The following is a 21,085-nucleotide window of genomic DNA, read 5'->3' as shown; positions in this document are numbered from 1 at the left end:
AATGACTTGACTATTAGAAACCAAGTTTACCACTGAAATATTTTGACACTACATGGGTCTGGTATAGGGACACAACTTATTTCCAGTTGTATTTGTTTCTTTTACAATGACATGCACTTATAAAACTCCAAAACCCAGGCTCCTTTTCTTAGAGTATTTTTCTTTCTTTTTCACAGCACGGAAAAGGATATGCTAGTCAATTCTACAGGATTTACCTGAAGCAGCATGATTTGCACAAAGTCGACCAACAAAAGCATCAACTTTTCAACTTCATTATCTTGGCCATCCAGTTAGTTGTGTGTAACTGAGTTTTAGATTGCCGGCGGAGTCATCGTGGCCAATTATAGGACCTAATTGCTCTCAGCAGGCCTGAGAAATGAGTTGAAATGTGCAGAACTGTAGAAACTTTAGAGGCAACGGATTTTGCCTCTCCGATCAGTGTGTGCCTGTTTACAGCACTATATATCTTTCTCTCTCCAAATGTCACTGAGCCCTTTAGATGTTTATATTCACCACGAGAAGCCAGTCATAGAGATAAAGGAAATCTGTGCATTATAAATGCAATATCACTGTTTTAAACTTGACTGTTTTATATTATTTTTGTGTGATCAAGTGTTCCCCAAACTATTCCAACTTTACAAGAGAGATTGTGATTTTGTTCTTTTCACCTGTGGGTTATAAAAAATGTTGTATTCTGAAGACCCACAAAATATCAAAGACATTCTGTAGTTTATACACCGTGTTGCAAAGTGTTTACTGTACTATTTCAAAGCTTCTAAATAAATATAAAATATATATATTATATTATATAATTTTCCTAAAATGTGGTACAACTCAGTTGGTTTTTAAATGGATTCATACAGTCCACATCATACAGTAAAGTAAAAGGTAATTCAGGGTCCCAAAGATAAACTTACTAAGAAAAAAAAATCATTAATAATTTCATCCCAATTTTCATATCTACTCAACCCTGTTTTTCCTTGTTTAAAAGAAAACGAAGCTCTAAGCTACAAAATTTTGTCAAGAACTCATACTGAATTTTCAATGCCAAAGATATAGCTGTCGATGTTATCAAAAGAGCACTGAACATGTAATAATATCAAAATCTCTAACAATCTACATTTTTCGATTCTATTTCTATGGCTTTGAATTTAGAATCATTTAAAGTTTTTATAAGGAATCTATAAATTCTCCTGTATTTGTTGTTAGAAAAAAACAAAAGCAAACATTGGGTGTCTGTACATTTTGTGATGTAAAATCTGACATTGAGATGACTATTTTAAGAAGTCCTCAACCATAGAACTCACACAGAATTTTATTTTACATAGTTTTACATAGTTTTGTGTCTCCTAATAAAACATGAATATAAAATCTATTTATAACTCTATATGACTATATAGAGATATATCAATATCTGAACTGGTAAAGAGTAAGTGTAAGATATAAGGGATCTCTAAATTTAAAATAAATAAATTTGGAGATAGAAACATGATATTGTTATTGTTTCAGTATTATCTTACATGTTAAAGTTTTATAGCTGAAATATAGCCAGTGTTTTATTAATGAAACAAATTCTTCCTGAGTCAACCTTGAAAGGTTAAGCTTGCCTCTTATTTTGGGGTCAATTAAGTTAATTATTAAATCTGTTAAGATGTACTTCTCTTTCTTTTACATATTTTTCTTTTTTTTTCCTGCTGTGGTATATTGCTTAACTAAGAGAGAAATTAAGAGAGAAAAATCAGAGAATTTGAGATAATCTTCTTAGCAAAAACCAGAATTCCCATAGCTCCCCTCTAAAAAAGCCTTCAACATATCTGAATGTTTGTCCAATACAAATTACAGATTAATTTGGCAATATTTAACCTTAATTGTCAACTGATTTTGTGAATTCAATGATAGTTTGAGCTGTGCTATATTATTAAGGAACAGACTAAAACTTAACACATAACAAATGTTTCCCACCCAGTTTTATGGTCATTTAAATGGGAAAAATTCCTTTGATTTAACATTAAAATGCATACACATATTTATATGTCCTTGATATGTATATATTTGAGTGGATTTTGGCATCATTCATTTGACTGTTATCGAATTATAGATATTAATACATCATAATCCCAATCATTTTATATATTGAAATAAATGTGTAGTGTTCCAGTCTTTTGGGGACCCTTTAAAATATATAAAACTAATCCATCATATATGACATAAAAAGCACATGCATTCACATAAGTGCAGCAGTAACATTTTCTCAAACTTTTGGCACTACTATATTAATATTTTGAATGATAGACTATTTTAGTAAGGTTCTGTTTCTATATAATTTAGCTGGATAAACGTCTGTTTGTTGTAATTGCTTTTTAAACAAGAAAATGATTTTCTTGTTGAGTCACTCTGCTTTAATTAAAACCTTTCATTCATCATTTTACAATTATGATGGAAAACACACATCCATCTGCCTTATCACATGCATTAAAAGTAAGGATATTTTCACTTTATGTATTACAGTTATATTCATTCGTTCAACCTTAAAGTTTCTTTAATTATTTAGCCCTTTATGTCATTGTATATAATCTCACTTGAACAAATTTTTATGCCATATATTTATGCATTAGGTTTTTATGTCATAGTAACAGTTCTTTTAATTTGCATTTAAATTCTTAAATTATATCATTAATCTACAAAAACAAACAATAAGAAAAAACAAGGAAACTTTACCTAATATTTGGGGAAAATAGAATTATTTAAAACAAAATACTAAATTTTAGTTATTAACCAATTTTCTATTGCGTCCAGAATAAATCAGAATTTACAATTGGGTAAAGATATAATTTTTAGCAAATTGGCTAAAGTATTATTTACCGATGATATATAAAACAGAAAATATCTACCAATGATATATAAAACAGAAAAATGCAATCCTCCAATAGTAAAGGTTTCCAAGTTAAAGTTTATTAGAGTAGCATGAAAAGGAATTTTAGAAAAGTTTTTCTATTTAATCCAGTTGTCCTAATATCCAGTCTTATATAATTTTATCCTTATCAAAGGAAAATAATATCTAAATTATTAGACAATATTTCATCAATAAATTATTTCCAAAACAAATAATCATGATATTTACTCCTTGATAACATGGTTAGTTTTAAAGTAGTAAGAATGTCAAAATATTTTCCTGTGGAAATAGTGTCTTAATGTTTCAAAGGTATGTCAAACGACAATTTTTAGAAATATTTTATCCACATGTGAAATTCTAATTTTTACCTTATAAACATAATTCTGTGAAATCATTTTAAATCCAGTATTTAAATATCATGTCAGAATTACTTAACAGATATAATGGTGTCACTATAAGTGTATCATCTTTCTTGGGAAATATGAAGGGAATATGTATATTGTTTTTTGAAGATATTAAATGCAATGCCTTTATCAAACATTGCAAATTAAGTACTATAGGAAAAGATTTAAATATCTTAACTACTCATCCTCTTGCTTTATTTCTTAATAGAGTTATAATTTGACGTCAGATCTTCCATAATATAGAAACTCCTATTTCTCCGACGAGAGGAGGAACAAAAATCATCACAATTCTCAAAAAAACTTTAATAACTGCATATGCATTGTACCATTTCACCTTACAAAAAGTATTTGCTAGAGTAAAGGTAATATTTAATATAATTACCCAGAATATTGCAAATGTTAGGCAGGATAAAGAAAATTACGGTACTGAAGAATAAGAGCACTGTTAATTGTCATTTCATGTGTTTTTCTTTCTTCCCCTCATATTTCTACATGTGCTTTTAATACCCCAGGAAGTCAAAAATATTTAAAACATTGGTATACTTGATAATTTTTCTGAAAATCCTATATTTTTCATATTGCAGTTTCTTGGGTTCTTTATCTTTTTCAGCTAATTTTGTAGTGGTAAAGGCTTTGCACTTAACATCCTTTTTATGTTCCTTTTTAACAAGGAAAAACAGAAAACGACAAAATTCCGTATTTTTTATGTCATGGAGTAGTAAAATTATTTTATATATTGTTACACTTCAAAGAATTTCCCTCTTCTAGGTCCAACAAAATGCTGATATAGTAATTTGTGAAACTACTGTTCAATAGAGTTTTTTTTTTTCTTCTAAAACTTGGCATAGGTTTTAGATTATAGCATTCTATGAGGATGCTGGTAGATGGGTGCCGCCAGAGTATTGCAGGCAATAATATGACTAAAATTCTAATACCTTTAGTGTGCATGCATGTATTTCTAACCACTGTTATTTTTTAAGTATTTGTAAAATTAGAAAAATGACTTTTATTTCTTGAAAGCTTGTCACATGCTTCGTTTGAAGTTTTACACTCCAGGTGTTTTTGAGTTGCATGAAAATTTTGCATTAATGATGCAATATTAAAATTTCACATGAGACTCAAAAATTTCTGAATGATAGAACTCAGACTTCCAATACATCCGTACATCGTGGAGCTGAAAGTAAGCAGGGAATTTCAGCTCTGAACACATTTTGAGACAGTTATCTGTGAGTGAAAACAGGGTATTATAACAAAAGATGAGTTTAAATCTTAACTATAGTGTTTGTTACTGTGAATGCTATAATAATACATAAGTAAAATGAGTGTAAATGTAATATATTATTTTATACTGCTGTATACATATGAAATAAATAAAACTAGGATACATATTATGCCATTTTTCCATGCATGGATCTTCCACTGACGCCCGTGGGAGCTTTGAATAAAAATCAGTGGCAAAATATGGCCCTAAGTTTAAAAAAAACTAATGCTGATTTAGTAATTTTAGTCTTAATATAACAGGTCTAAGGGGACATCTGTTCAAAACTGAGTCTTATTCGAAGAAACATATGCTAGGTTTAAAGGATTTCATGATATTTATTCTTCTAAAAGTAGGCATTTAGTTCCATATGATTCTCATGATTCCTACAATGAATATTATATATATGTATATATATATATTTCCACTTAATGTTAATTTTTTTTTAATTTTTTTTGATTTGTAGCAATAACAAGTGTCCACAGGGAATGATATAGAGAAGTTGCACACAGGATATGAGTGCCTTCAAGCAATAAGAGGAAAACATTTTATCTAAAATTTTAGAAATTATTTCATATTTAAAGTCAAAGGAATCATAAGAAAAAATAAAATACAGATGGGATCATTATTCAAGAAGAAAATATAAATTATGGAATAGATTTTTTTTATAATGTAAAAATAATCTGAATGAATCTTACAGAAATTTACAGTCTGAAACAGCTAAAAGGTAATAGAAGAAATGTGCTTTGTAATCTCATGTGTGGTTTATGTAACTGATTTTCTTGAGTTCAGACTACACATATCTGGACAGAAATTCATTTTATGAAGCAATTAGAGACAGGACTAAGTACTTCTCATATTTGGACATCAAATAAAGCCAACCCTATCATGGCAAAGTACTAATTGAAACACACAGGAATGATGATTCTCAATGAAACGTTGACAGCTATAACTGCAAGTTACTTTGTTCCCCTAGACCTGTGCCTCCTATCTGGGAGGATTTTTTTTACTTTTACCCTTTCTGGGAATCATATCATGGAATCTTCCATTTAACCAAGACTATGAATTTTCAGACACAAAAATTAAATTTATTAAATTACACACCTATAGTAAGGTCCAACAATGAGGGGAGGTAAGGATGGATGGAAGTAATATCTGCCTTCATGAAAATTCTACTTTGCCTTGAGAACCAAAGAACTCATAGGAAAATACTGAATAATTAAATGGTCAAATAATTAAGTAATCAAATTTGTGGTCAAAATCCAACTGTGGACATGAGAGTAATTCAATATATTAAGATGAGAACATAAAACAAAACTATAAGTAAATAGAATAGTAAAAATGTAGAATAGAAGAATATGAAAGCACATCACTCATGGTAAAAAACAAATAGTTCTTTGTGAAACATTTTTTCTGATACATGTGTGAAATAGGTCACAATGTGAAATATATTTCTTGCTGTGAATCATTGCCCAAATGTTTGAAAAGCACTGCACCATATGATCACTATTTCAAATTAAATTTATTTAATGCTGTAGAAAGTGAGGGAAGATCTTTTCAAAAAGTTCTTTCACATCTGAATCTTGATCTTTATCTTTGTAAAATATGAAGTACACTTAGCTGTAAAAGTCTTATGAGAATTCAGTGAACTGACACATGTGAAATGCATAGCACAATGCTAATGCTCATTAGGTAGTGTATTTTACTATTAATATCACTTTCATCCTTTGATCACTATTCTTGATTACCACAAGTATGGAATACAGTCTACAAATGGAAATTGTTCCTTTCTCAAAACTCCAGACTGCTTTCAAGTTTATGTAAGCAGTGCTTATTGCAAAATCTCAACATGCAAGTTGACTTGCCTTTGGTATCCACTCCTTACTTAGCTCAGTTCACCTTTGCCTCTCTATTTATTGGTGGTTTGGAGTCCAGGAAATAAAACTCACAGCTGCTGAGTTCCAGTCATTTCCCTTTGCAACTCTCAAATAGCCCTCTATTCCTACTATTGAAAAATATATGTGTGATTGCACTAGGATATATTTACCTGATTTTTCCCCCCTCAACCCCTAATGTGCTTTTTGAATAACTTTCTATTTCCATGCAAATAAATGTTTGTTGGAATTACTGAATAACTGACAGAATGATATTTTTTTGCATATGACTTATATTATGAAGTGAATTTGGGCAGTGTGAAATAACAAAAATTCAACAGAGTAAATGTTAAAGATCTGACTTCATTGAACAATTCATAAATCAGGCAACATCCCATCTAGAAAGTAGAAGAGAGCTCCGAAGTGCTACAGAAAGGGAAGGGTTTTTAAAGCCAGGACAAGGGAGTCATAAACAAAATAAAGGATTATTTCAGGAAAGGTCACTTCCCTTTAGGGAATAAAAGGATCTTATTATGTGGGTTACTTCACTGGTGCTGAGCAGAAAATTCCAGACGTACTAATTAAGATTGCATTCCTGGGGAAGGTTGAAACTGCAATTAGGTTATGAATTAAGCCCCCATTTGGTGATGTGGGCCTAGCAGAAGTGACTTCATTTTGGAGCTGTGGCTTCCTTTTTAACAGTTCCTTCCTTTTGATCAGACTGTCAGCTTGACTGAGAGACGCGATCAAAATTCAAGGCATTAGCACCACTCTCAGCTACCACTTGTCAGTTTCTGGTTTTTTTGTTTGTTTGTTTGTTTGTTTTTTTTTTGGAGGTATCCATAGGTCATGGTTCCAGGTTCACAGTCCTTAAATTTGTCATTCTCTTCGCTTCTTTTCAGGAATTCTAGTCTTAGGGGAATCATTTTCTTGGTGGTTAGCAGCTGTGAACATGCATTTAAGGCTTTTGAGTGAGTACAATTCACTAGGGAGATTATTACGATTATAATAGGCAGGATATTTTTAATGTTTGGAGTGCACTTTGGAGCCATGGTCCCCAAAACCCAAGCCAATCAAAATCAAATGAGTCAAAGACCCCACTAAAGGGGTCTTTTTAAGCCAAGTGGCTTGCTCAGGGATCCTATGTGCCCAAGATTCAACTTCCTCAGAAGTGTTAATCCAGGTTCAGCGGGTGGTGGTGGCCACAGCACAGATACCTCCTTACTCAGCTGAAAGAAAAATCGAGGACTTTCTTGTTATCAAGAATGACTGTGTTCAGAAAATCTAAGTCTGAGTTGTTGGGTAGCTATTGTCTTAGCAACAGATTCTACACTATCTTCAAAAGTTAAGGAGAGGGTTCTGATCATATTCTCATTTACATTTATTCCTAACCAGGGAAGTATGGCCATGCCAAAGGAAGCAAATTCTGAGTCAAATTCTGAGAAGAATACATTTGCCCCTTCGACCCAGGGATCAGTTAGGATTTCAGCACATTCAGAGAGTAAATCTCATAGCCTAAAATAAAGAATCATTCTGAATACCTTGCAAAGATGTGTGCTGTTGGAGAGATCTCTTAGTGATTGGGAGCAGATCTGATCTAGATACTCATGGGAATGTGAGAGTGTGATTGTATAAAGATCTACATAGCTATATGAGTTGAATTGCATAAGTACAGTTATAATTGGAAAAAGGAAAAAACAAGGCACTAGATGTTCTGTCATAAAAGTTGAACTTGGTAAAAGACTTCTAAGAGGAACTGACTGAAGCTCACCGCCATTAGCATGGTCTGGAAATATGGATGAAGGTGTTAGATTTCCAGGCCAATGCTAGAGAAAAGTAAAGACACAGAAGAAAAAAAAAAAGCTTTGATGTTCAGTTAAAGGAGGAAGTTTTAATCTGGTGTGTTGGGTGGAAGTAGTCTACCCTAATGTCAGCTACTTGTATTCTTTGTCAGTTTGATTAAGGGGTCTTCAGTGTCTGTACAGGACCAGATGTCAGGTAAAGCCTTCTTTAGCTGTGAGATGTGTGTGTACCATAGACTCGGTGCCTTCCAGTTTTGCAGCAGTGTGAGTGGTTCAGAGTGCTTGGTAACATCCCTTCCAGTGGGGTTCAAGAGGAGTCCTCTGATGATGATGTTTCCAGAATATCTAGTCACTAGGCTTCAGACAATGGCCAACTAACGAGACCCTTTGAATTGGGATCTGGGAGGGGTTCTTTAACTGATTGATACTCTTTAGCGTAAGGCATTAAATACTTAACAGTAGATAGCCATACTAGCAAGACAATGAGGGAGCAGCAGAAAGTTGTATACCAATAGACATTAGTGTTCCAGTGACTATCTCATGTAGAGTTAGTTTATGGTTCCCAAAGGGGATCTGAGAACAATCAGCAAGGCCAGAGGCAATACTGTAGGTCAAAGGAGTCCAGTAGTTTCAACAAGCATAGAGATTTTGAGTTTGAGAATACCATCAGTTTTCTTGACCTTGCCTGATGATTGAGGATGATAGGGCTAGTAATCATTCCAAGAAGTCTGCAAGGTTTTTGTTAAGGCTGAGATGATTCGTCCAGTGAAGTGGGTGCCTCTATCACTGAAGACTGCAGAAAGTAATCCCCAAATGGAAACACATTCTCTAATAATTTCTTTGTCACTCTGAGAGCATCAGCTTTGTAGCAGGGGAAAGTTTCAAACCACCCAGAAAACATGCAGAAAATAACATGTACATATCAATAACCTACAGTAAGTGGCAACTGAATGAAGTCCAGCTACAGGTGCTTGAAAGGACCAGAGGGAGTAAGTCTGAGGCCTCTTGGGACAAAAATAGTTTCTCTAGTATTATAGATCTGACAGGTTAGATGTTGGTAGTAAACTGTTTGCACAATTTTATGGAAGTTGCTACACCAATGTCTATTCATAATTTCAGTAATGTTAAAGGCACCGTGGTGGATAAAGGAATGGAAACCTGAAAATTGGGGTTTACTAGAGGGCCTGGAAAAACCATCCTCTTGGGTTTCCCATTGCCCCAACTGTTTGTTTAATTTATAGCCATTGTTTGCCCATCTTATTTTTTCTGATTCAGGATCAGACAATTGCTATGTTACAAGCATTTCAAGATGACAAAAGTCTAGCAATGAGTGGTTATTTTTTGCTGAAGCAGAAGGAGTTCACCACCTGAGCTGCAACTTTTACAGATTTCATTGTTACTGTCTCTGCATGAAAGTTAGCTAGATTTCCCTGACGTTCAATTTCAGTCTTTTTTGTGTGGACCTCAATTTTGATGACAGCAATTTCAGAAGATAAAAGAATAGCAGTAAGAAGTTCATTTACTCGTGGTCCTTTTTTGATTAGGGTCTCAGAGGACATAAAAAAATCCTTTGGTTTCCATAACATCCCCAAATCATGGATTACCTCAAAGGCACACTGGCTGTCAGTATAAATATTAACAGTTTATCCTTCCGATAACTGGTGTGTTCTGGTAAGGGCCTAGAGCTCTGCTTGTTGAGTTGACTTAGCTTGTAGGAGATTCCCCTTTCAAGTAGTCCTTAATGGATATGATCTTTAAAGAAACAAGATTAAATCAAGATAATAAAGGAGTGCCATATAAACCTTCCGTATTCAGTATCTGTTGCACTGAATGGATTTTTCCCCCCAATGGTTGTAATTGTAGACATCTTGAAGTTGTCATTTCTTAGCTTGGCAGGCCCTGTTCCCTAGATCTGTCCGTGGGTGCTTCAAAATTGTTTTATTTTCTTCTTTTCTCTTTAATTAATCAAAGCTTTTGTTTCCTCCTTATGAAAACTAGGTTTTTAATCTACCACCAAACTAAAGCAGTTCTTATTAATTTGTGACTAAATTAGTGTTTCCAAAGGGGTGCTTGAATTTTAAAAGAAATATAATTAATTATTAATTAATCCATGTAAAAATTCTATTGAGAATATTGCATAGATGAAGACAGTTTTTAGTTTGCTTCATCTTACATATTTACTTTTCTTTGAGAGAGTAGTTGCTAATCATTGGATCATTGCTCACCTAGTCGGCCTGGGAGTAAGAAACATTTAATGAATGTTACAATTATCTAATTTGGAACACCATCTCCATCCGCTTGCTCCTTTATCATGATGAGTGACTCTTGATCATGAAAAGAGGGATGAAAACAAGCATTGGTGTGGTGAACTACATAAGACTGAAACTGAATTTTATCCTAGAAGTGTGAGAATTTTTAATATTCTTGTTGTGTTTCCTAATTAATAATGGAATGAATGGCCAACTTCAAGATTTTCTGGCAATATACTTCTCTCAAAATTGATATTTGTGTGTGTGTGAGTATGTGTCTGTGTGTCTGTGTATGTCTGTGTGTATGTGTCTGTGATGGGTAGAGATATTAACCAACACAAAGAGGCTCAAGGAGGAATGCATGGATAAAATCATATTATAGGCAAACATATATTCTGTACACTCTATTAATTAATCTTTAGACTATCAGAATGTCTGGTTGGAAGGTAATGATATATTTGATCTTCAAGAAGCTGGCATGACCTTTTCCACATGTAGGAAATCAATGATCCAATTTCTTCTGGCATTTTGTGGTCATATCCTTATTTTATACTGGCTACACGGACCACAAAGAGACAACACAGTGGTTATAATAAAATATATTAAGTAAAGTTGAATTAGAGAGAAAAAGTGAAAATAAGAGAGAAAGAGAGGGAGAGAGAATACAACCATTGCCTTCCTTCATTCTCCAGTAAGCTTTAAGAGACTGAGAAACAGTTATGATTTTTAAAGTTTATATAATCATATACATATGTAAGTAAAACAAGGAGAAAGCTACTGAAAATAAATGATGGTTAGGTAATTCTAATTAAAATATAATAAAGACTGAGGTAAAGTGAGATACCTTAGAAAAGAGTAAAACAGGAGAACCTGGGTGTCTCAGTTGGTTAAGCATCTCCCTTTGACTCAGGTCATGATCCTAGGGTAATGAGATTCAGCCCAGTGTCAGTCTCTCTGCACAGTGGGGAGCCTGCTTCTCCCTCTGCCACTCCCCCACAGCTCATGCTCTCTCTCTTTCTCTCTCACTCTGCTGTCTCTCTCTCTTTCAAATAAATACAATCTTAAAGAAAAAAAGGAGTAAAACAGAGAAAGGATATATAAATTTTATTTTAAAATATACAGATACCAAACTATCTCATTGGGATGTTTCCGTAGAGGTGTGTTTTGTGTCCATTGTTTCTCTGACAAGGATGTATGGATTTACATGACAGTGTTTGCAAATATTTTAAGTTCAAAGGTGTCTCAATAATCTTGAGAAAGTCAACTTGCAATTATAGGGACCAGAACAGGGGAGAAACTGGAAATGCCATTAAGAGATCTTGCAAAATCATGTGCACTGTCATAACATTTCATGAAGTTAGATGACAAGTTTACAGCACTGTGATTATTAGCCAAGAGTATTGCTGCTGAGGTGGTAAGTATGTTTTCAGTTACAAGTCAGGTAGGTGGAGTGATCAAGGATATTATGTATTTTTAAAATTTAGATATGTAGCATAGTTTTAGTTTCAATATAATACTTCCTTTAACACTCTAAGAGTCTATTCCAGTATTACATATAATAATAATTAAGAGATGAAAATAAATGCTGCAAATGATGACACTTTATGATTTAGATGATGTTATGAGATAACTCATAACAATAAAAACAAAAAAAGAGAAATTGGGATAATGAGAAACCTATTGTTGTTGTAAATTTAACTAGGAAGCAAGCGAGCACAAGTAACTTACAGACTGGACTGGTAAAAATGGAGGTGGAAGGACAGAATTGAGAGACAATTGAGAAAGCAAACAGATGGTACTTCCTCCCTGGTTAGGTGGTCAGATGACTGATGAGGGTGAGGGAGAAGTAATTATGACTGGGAGTTTTGGTTTGTCTGAGTGGATCATGCTGCCTTCAGGGAAGACAACATAAAAGAAAGAAAAGGGTAATTTTACTTGTAGGAGGGGTTGCTAATTTTCTATCATTCAATTTTTGCTATGCTGGGCTGTCCAACTGGAACCCCAACTGCATTATATTTAAACATATTCAGAATATTTTAGATTTTTGCTCTTATAATCAAATGACAGTCTCTACTGTATTTTACTTCATTTTCTCTGTGGTAACATTATTGTTATGACCATTTAAATTAAAACTCTTAAGTTGAATTTTTTCTTTATGATTATTTGGAAATAATTCTACAAATACATAATATGTAAATTAGAAATATTTTGAAATGTTTTCTTTTTTCCCCCTGTGCAACTTTGGCTAGTGTTTATGCCAAACGTGATCTTGACTAATTTAAAAAGAATGCAGATTAATTCAAAACCTCTGGCTCTTTTTGTGACATGCCTGACACTACATAATGAAGAGGAAGACATATAAATAAAAGTAAACAAGACATGATAATTGTAAAGAAGTTATTTATCTTTTATTTATCTGTTTATCTTTTTTTATCTATTTATCTTCTATTATCTGTTTGACCTGTATTCATCAACTCCTATTTAAACTCTATTAGCAATTAATTTTCTTTTCTTTTTTTCTTTTTAAGTGGACCCCACAGAATAATAAACTTTTAGTGCAGAGCAGGTCCTTGAAAATATTTTCGTCCTTAACCTACCTAAGAAGCAAATGAGACAAATATAGACCAACTGATGGAAGAACATAACCATAAATGTAAGGTCCAAACTCTTTCTCTTGACTGAATTCTTAACCTATGCCAGGCTACATCTCTAGTCTCTGTGTCTTATTTTAACTTGAAATTCTAGGAGTAACTATATTTGAAAATATAAAAATAAGCTATAGCATCTAGAACTTCACTTTATATTTTTAAATTTCAATGCTCTCCCTATGCCACATGTTCATTTCTAAGGATGATTCCCATGTAGAAGTCACCATGAAATGTGGCCTAAGAAACTAAAGACAGTTCTGACTGTCCTTTTATGATTTATATTTAGAATAAACTGTTTTAATATATGCATTCTTATTCCTCTTAACCACCATGTTATGTTGGCAGTGAATAAGCAAAACTAGAGTCAAATAGGAGTATATCTCCCATAGAAATGCTATTAACAACCGCTACTTCATTGAGAATAGGTCTAAATATACCTGACTTTACAAAATCATCATCATCCCAGCTAATAAATTCACCCAACCTAGCTCAACTTATTTCAACTAATTTAGTCCAAATAAGAAGTCAAGTAAAGGGTGATTTTAGTCATCAGCTATCCACCTTATTGGTGAGGTGATGACTATTGGATAGTCATCAGCTATCCACCTTAGGGTTTTGGAGATGGGGAACACGCAACATGTGACGCTAGAGAGACAGACAAAATTGACAACAATTTATGAATCACATATTCTCACAGACCAGGGGAGAAGGACACCACACAAAATATAGGGCCACACTATGGGGGGTGGGGTGGGGAGGCTATAAGAAGCAGGCTTTTTTGGTGTCAAAAGGGAGGGGTTCTCCCTGGTTTCTGCGGGAGGATGTGACCAGGGAGAATTCAATGGAGCTAAGGGGGAAATGAAACCACACTACTTAAGAATCAGCTGTAATCTGTCCCATTGATAGGCAGAGCTGTTTGGCCAGGGGATCATATCCCCAGGAGAATGAGGAAGGTGAGGTTAGACCATTGAAGGTACTCCTAGATAGGACTGATGTCAAGGTAGAACATAATATTGGGCTTTAATTTTAGTCCTTATACTTTAATTGACTCCTTATTATCTTGATACCAATTTTTACCTTGGTGATGAACTGAGATTTCTAGGTAGTATAAGTATCTTCCAGGACATGAAGTAGGCACTTGACCAGGAAGAAGACAGTGTGAGGAGAAAAATAAACACTTTGAGTTGCTTCCTAGGCATTTCAGAGTATGATAACCCTGTTCTTGCAGAGAGTCTGGATGTTTAGATAAGGACCTGAGCTTAGGATTCCCAACAGAAGTTCCCACTTTGCTCTTCCTGGGACACCTTTTAAACTAACCACTTAGAATTAAGCCAGTGAAAAGTCAGTGACGTCCACTGCAACCGCTTTTTAGGTGCTTGCTACCCCGTTCTTAATCGCCTGCTTACTCATGGCCTGGGACAGGAATCTGCCTTTCCCTGGCTCTTTGACCACAGTACTGAGATTTGTAAGTAATAAATCTCGTGACTTGACTTCCTTTGTGTGAGTGTACAGAAACTGTGTTTTTGATCAAAATGACTGTGGTTTCACTTTCACAAAGTGGGAGCTTAGATACTGAAGGAGATATCTGCCAAATTTGTGGGGATGGCTTATGCCTCTTCATTCAGCAGATCATAATCTGTATATTTTCAATTGAATGCATCAGCCATGGGTCTTCCCAACACAGAGGGCCACATAGTGAGGTGAACTTCAAAAATATGAACTTTAGAGGTTTTTCCCTTAGAGGTTTTTCCCTTTATGGCCAATAAAGGAAATTGAGGAACATGTGTGGCATTAGTACAGGGAGTGCATGTCCCTCGGGAATGTGGATTTAAACTAATTCATGCCTGTGGCAATAGCAGAGTGTTATTTGCTTTCTTTGGAATTCTTTGAAGGATCCATTAAACCTCTCAACTAAACTGGCAGTCTGAGTCCTATAGGGGACGTGGAAGTTGTATTGAATGTCTTCTTCCAGAGCCTAACAGTGTCTGTTTTGAGAAGTGAAATGAATGCCTTGGTCACTATCAATAATCTCTGAAATTCCAAAGGGGAGAATAGGAATGTTCTGGTGAGGCCAAATTGTGGCCTTAGTACACATAGTGACATCTGTTCCTTTGATTTATATTTTAGGTCTCTGTGAGACAAGAGATTGCTAGAGTCCTTTACCTCTAAGGGAGCAATTCTTACAAAATACACCAAGAGTTTAGAAAAATGTACATATGGAGCCATTTTCTGGCCAGGGTATGTGGTGCTAAGTTGACTGCCTAATATATGGTCAACTGTGCTGACCCTTAGATCTTGCATTATCTGGGACATCCTGGATAAGGAATAAAAAGCAGAACATTCCACCAGATTCCATCATATGTAATCATGGCAATATGTTCCATAAAGTGTATAAACTCCATTAATGATTCACTAACTTGCTCCTATGGGGCTTTCTATGTTGCTAAGGGGGCTTGGAGAGGGTTGACCTCCTCTAACACTGTGGTATCTAGCAAGGATCGGAGGAGAGGTGAGGCTACACCTTCCTGCAGATGGAATATGTCAGAGGGTCAGATTTGACTCCAGCTTATAGAATGGCGGGCTTGATAACTATGCAGATCTTTTGAGTGCTGGTTCCTTGACCCAAGGCATAATGACCAGCGTGGTATGGAAGAATAGATGCTCAGGGTCTGTGAGAGACTGTTTGTAGAGGAGGTTGGTATGTGGCCAACAACTACCACTGCTAGTCGGTTTGCTAGTTGAGTAGTCAAGCCCCATGATTAGACGATTAACCCTTTGGTCTGCTGGTAGCCAGCAGCACGAAGACAAGTCCAGACACACTGGCTAGGGATGTTTCATTGAAACAGCAATTGTGTCACCTCCTCCATTATTTGGGGAGACCTGGTACCCCATGTTTTTTCCCCTTCTTCTTCTTCTTCTTCTTTTTTTTTTTTTTTCATCAGTGCCTGGTCCATAGGTTGCCTGAAATGTATACTTGGGATAGCAGCAAGGGGAACAGCAGCACAGGAAATGGGCAAGGTATCTATACTTGCCCAAACAACTCTTATTAAGTGACTTAGGGGTCATGATTAATTCTTGCTAGGGTGATGATGTTCTTCCTTTCCACAAACCTCATAATGAGCCACCCCTTGACTCTCCCTGAGGGTGGACAATCACAATAATGTCCAAATGGCTACCCCAAGTAGCTAGTGATGGTTCTCAAGTTAGGTGCAGTGACCGGAGAGCTCTAGCTTATCATTGTAAGTGGAACTGAAGCACCAGCTGATCGGGTAAGGTTTTGTATTGTCACTGCCATTATAGGCAGAAGTCCCAGAGACTCTTGCTAGACATAGACTAACTCCAGTAGAACATATGCTGAGGAATCGTTAATTAACAACAGATCTCTTCTTGAGGACAAGAGCATTCTGTGATGGGAAGGGAGGGCAATATCTGCTAAAGACAACACAGTGGCCAATAGGCCAGAGTGCAAGTCCACCAGCAATGACAGTTTGGTCCCAGGCAGCCATGCCTATATCATGAAACCATTTAGTTATCCAGGAGCAGTCAATTTAAGCTGACCGGGTGTCCTTGGTCATGGTTGTATCATCATGTAAAGAGTTGTTTTACTTACCTCTTCATCACCCCTTTGGTGAGGGAGAAATTTCTATCCTAGAGTTATGGGGTTGGAAATTATGTAGCACCTAATACTGGACAGAAGAACCAACAGCAATTTACTAGTCACAGCATTGGGGTGGAAGGTGGCAGGAAGGATGCTGCACATGGCCATAAGGGATTGCATTCAGTAACAGAGTCAATAGCCAGGGGCTGCAGGAGGTATGCTTTGTAGTATCAACCGGGAGGCATTCCTTGGTTCTGGTGAGATAGGATTGGCTTGTTTGAATTGGCTTGCTCTACAAGTGAGCAAGGAACTGACACACACCTTCAACTGGTCCCCCTGATAAGTAGGGTTGTTTGGTTAGGGGATCTTATCTTTGGGAGCAGAATGGAGTGAGAAACTTGGGAGTTAGGTTATTTGAAGTCTTCCTAGTTGTGCCAGATGTCAAGGCAACACATACATTGGGCTTAATTTTGTTTATACCATAAGAGTGAGTGGTATGCTGTTGTAGAGTACCAAAATCTTGAACAATTTAAGTCTTGGTTAGGCTTGCTTCAAGCCAAATTTGTCAGATATTAAGCTTAAGTTCTTTGAGAGGTTTCCTGCATTGCCTTCCAAAGTAGAACATTTTCCAAAGTAGAAACTAAACTTTTTATGAGCATAGGTCTCCCAGCTCCTATGGAAACTTATGGGAGGGTCTCTTTGTCATCAAGTTCTGAAATTTCATAGTTATCACATGACTTGATGTAGATCTGTTTCCATCTGAATTTCGGAAACTTAGTAAACTCTTTCAGTCTTTACACCCAACCTTTCAGTTTTTGGAAATTTTCTTGAATTATTGCTTTCATCATTTCTTCCCTTACTTCTTTTCATCTTTTCTTTAATCCTTTAATATTTAGATATTGAACCTCCTCTAATGACCTACCAATTTTCTTCACTTTTTCTTTCCTACTTTCTATAGTTTTTTCAGCTACTTTCTCAGAGATGTTCTTATCTTTATCTTTCAAACCTCTACTGAGCTTTTTATTCCATTGTATTATTATTAAGACTGAGTTTTTTTTTAAAATGTTTTCTCAATATTCTCTCTAAAGGTATTTTGAACTCTTTTCAGGTATACAATATTTTCTCTTATTCACCTGAAGAGATTAATGATAGCTTATATTACATTTTATTTTCTTGCAATAGTGTCTCTTTCCAGAAATCTACAGTAGAGATTTTTTTTTTTGCCAATGTCTGATGATGCTTAGCTTTGTGTCCATAATTAAAAATGATACTCTAAAAGGCTGAAAGGAAACTCTGCCCTTGTGTGGAAAGCTTGTTGAATATGTTTGTCTATAGGGTGATCTTGCTGGATCATGTAATTAAGGAAAATCCAAAGTCAATATGTTTGGTATATTTTTCTTCTTAGACTAGTTAGAGGTATCCAGAGAAATATGTTCGGGTCTTCTGCCTAGAATTATAAGCCTTTGTACTTGCATTCTGAAAGTTAATTGGGGAAAGATGTCTGGGAGACCCAAAAGCCCAAGTTTTCTGGGTCTGATGATCTCACATTAAACCGTACCTGCTGTCTTCCAATGTAGGCACCTCTGTTTTAACCTCCTTAGAGAATAAATTTCCTGTCTTCTAACCAGAGAGGATAATTGATCACCTACATATGCACAGTCGATGAGAGAAACCTGGAGTCTAATTGTTTCTCAATGACATTTTTTGATCCTTCTTTTTATTTTTATATTCACTCCCACTTCAGAACTAATTTGTTCTATTAATTCCTTAGCCTTTGGAATATTCTGTGGGATAAATCAGATTTCGTTCCTCATACTCTTAACTTCCAGCTCAAGATTACATATTTTTAAAACTAGTACTTTGATAGCAACTTACTGATCCACTTCCAAACTTCCAAAATGTTGTTATAGCTCTTTGTTCACTTGTTCCTTTGTCTTTTGCTTGTTCTTATAGGCTTTTCTGCAGAAAATGTTCTTCTCATTTATGTGAGGTTTTATGAAAAGCAAAGGTTTGTGCATGAATTCATCTCTTCTCTCTCTTTAAATGGAAGCTTAAAAATAAGCTTTCACATAATGAGCTAAGTCTTACAATACAAAGTCATGAAAAAATCGGCTCTTAGATTATGGAGAGTTTGTGGGATTCTTGCTAAAAGTACATATTTCTTTGTTGTTAGAACCATATAGAAGACACGAATATGCTTCACATTTGATTACATTTGGGAATTAATATTTTAAATGTAAGATATACATATTTTCTCTTTATATATTAATAAATGAAATTATAAAAAATGATACACATTTCTATTTCCCAAATGTGACTATTACAGTGATTTATTTTTCTTTTGATTTGTAACAAGTTTAACAGTATTTTGAGTTTCAAAATTGATTAAACTTGAGCTTTAGATTGATAATGGTAAAACCAAGTAGGTGATATGCATTGTTATATTTGGTATAGATTAGAATTGTGATTATTTATTCAATTGTTTTTAAGATTATAATTATGTATGAATATACAATTTGAAACCTGATAGTGCTTTTCTCTTACATTAGTTTATTCACCATATTATTCTATTTTAAATAATGCCTGAAATTAGTGTCCAAAAGTATCAGGCAACTTGCAAGCTTTAGTACTTGAGGTCAATTTAATTACACTGTGCATGACAGAAACTAGGCCATTTGGGTATTGCCTTTGCCACCAGCAATTGACACCTGAGTGTTAATGAGCCGGTAATTAAGAGCTGGCACATACAGACACATTTTACTGTTTGGGACTAGGATAACCATATGCTACATAACTTCCTTGCTAAGTATTTTGCTAGCTTCAGAATTTACACAATTATGTTTGTGAGGTGGTTTTTTTTTTAATCTTTCTTTTGCCATTGTAAAAAACAAAAAAAGATTAACAACGAGTTACTTTAAAGTTTTTAAAATAACCGTGCTTGTCATTTTCCAGTTATGAAACGTTTGAAAACTACTAAAGGCATATTTGGAGAGCAGATATTTGGAAAAAATAAACTTGTGGAGTGGCAATTACTTTCAGTGTAAAACCACAACTATAGGACTTACATTTTCAAAAGTCTTCTGTAATATAACAAAATACCAAAACCAACTTAACAGGAATGTAATATGTAGGGTAGGCAGCCTCCAGGATGGCCCATAATGATTATCACCTCCAGGTATTGAACTCTTGAGTATCCCCCTTCTCCTGAAAGTAGTTGAGCTATGGAACCCACTTCCATGAAACAGAATTTGGTTCTGGTGTTAGATAATATAAAGGTTATGTTTTCCATCTTGGAACTCTCCTTGTACACTTTCTCTTTCTCTTCTGAATTGCTTGCAGAGATGTGGAGGCAGCTCTGTGGTGAGACCCCTGTGGCACGAGATCGAGGCCCTTCAACAAACACATGAATGAACTCTGAAGCAGACGCCCTTTCCCAAATTGCATCTTCAGAGAAGACCACACCTTCTGCCAACAGCTTGAGTGCAATCTCAAAGGAACCCTTAGGCAGAGGTTCCCAGTTAAAGTGCACTAAGAGTTTTGAATCATACAAATTTGGAGTATAGTGTTTTCCAGCCACGTATAGCTAATACAATATGGAATTGGCAATCCTATTATCTGCCATAGCAATATGAATTATTGATTTTTCTGATGTGATGTATATAATCAAACAATATGTATAATGTACCTGCATCATGTTTTGGCTGTCCTTTCCAATTTTCCTTTCTTACTCTACTCCTCCCTACCTCACAAAAAAAGTCCCCAACACTTTCTTGATTAATCTTCTATTGGTTTAAAAAAAATAAAACTGTTCTCATCAGATGAAAAATGTATTAACTTTTGTGAATTTTAGTTGTGGGAATTGCTTCTAATTTTCTTCTTTGAAAGAGTTTGCTTTTCCATCGAACCCTCTGTAGGACATAGAGCCTTTTATATGCAGATTGATATAATTATGCTTTGAAATAGCTTTGAATTCCCTGTAGCTTAAACTGAGAACATGAAAGGCCAAATGTTATATCGAACTGAAGGATATAAAAGTGCACGTACATCAATCCAAAATGAGATATAGAAATGAACAGCTCTTTACACTGTGATGTCAGTTTTTGACAGATTATTGAAGGATCTTTATAACTGCCGAGACTGCTTTGGGTAGCATGGAAACTCTGCCTGGGGATAGTCTTATCAGTTTGTATTTTTTATTCTTTCAATACCAAAAGGTGAGTAGATGTTAAGTGAAACAAGAGAAATACTCTCTGACAAAAGCTTTAACTCTCTTCCCCAAAGATGACATCTGGCCCCAAATGGTAAAACATAGTGTGACGCGATGATGGAATCATCCACCCAATCTGTCATGCTAGAGTT

At 35.0% G+C, this 21,085-nt stretch overlaps 1 protein-coding gene across 2 annotated transcripts in view; it reads left to right on the top strand.

The window, feature by feature from the left end:
* Nucleotides 1-20,521, top strand: part of PCDH10 (protocadherin 10) — a 60,387-nt gene extending 39,866 nt beyond the window's left edge. Inside the window, exon 5 of one of the 2 annotated variants that reach the window (XM_045997999.1) lies at nt 20,066-20,521. In XM_045997999.1, coding sequence (XP_045853955.1) covers nt 20,066-20,133 — 68 coding nt within the window. In that variant the 3' untranslated portion in view covers nt 20,134-20,521. Of the gene's footprint in view, nt 1-176; nt 2,671-20,065 lie in introns of those variants that run through there. The other variant, XM_045998001.1, reaches the window with a different exon arrangement.
* Nucleotides 20,522-21,085: the final 564 nt, after the last annotated feature.

The sequence above is a fragment of the Meles meles genome, chromosome 2 (genome assembly GCF_922984935.1).
Source record: "Meles meles chromosome 2, mMelMel3.1 paternal haplotype, whole genome shotgun sequence".
NCBI classification, from domain to species: domain Eukaryota; kingdom Metazoa; phylum Chordata; class Mammalia; order Carnivora; family Mustelidae; genus Meles; species Meles meles.
The sequence above is the reverse complement of the archived record's forward strand: the minus strand, read 5'-3'. Positions and strand labels throughout refer to the sequence as shown.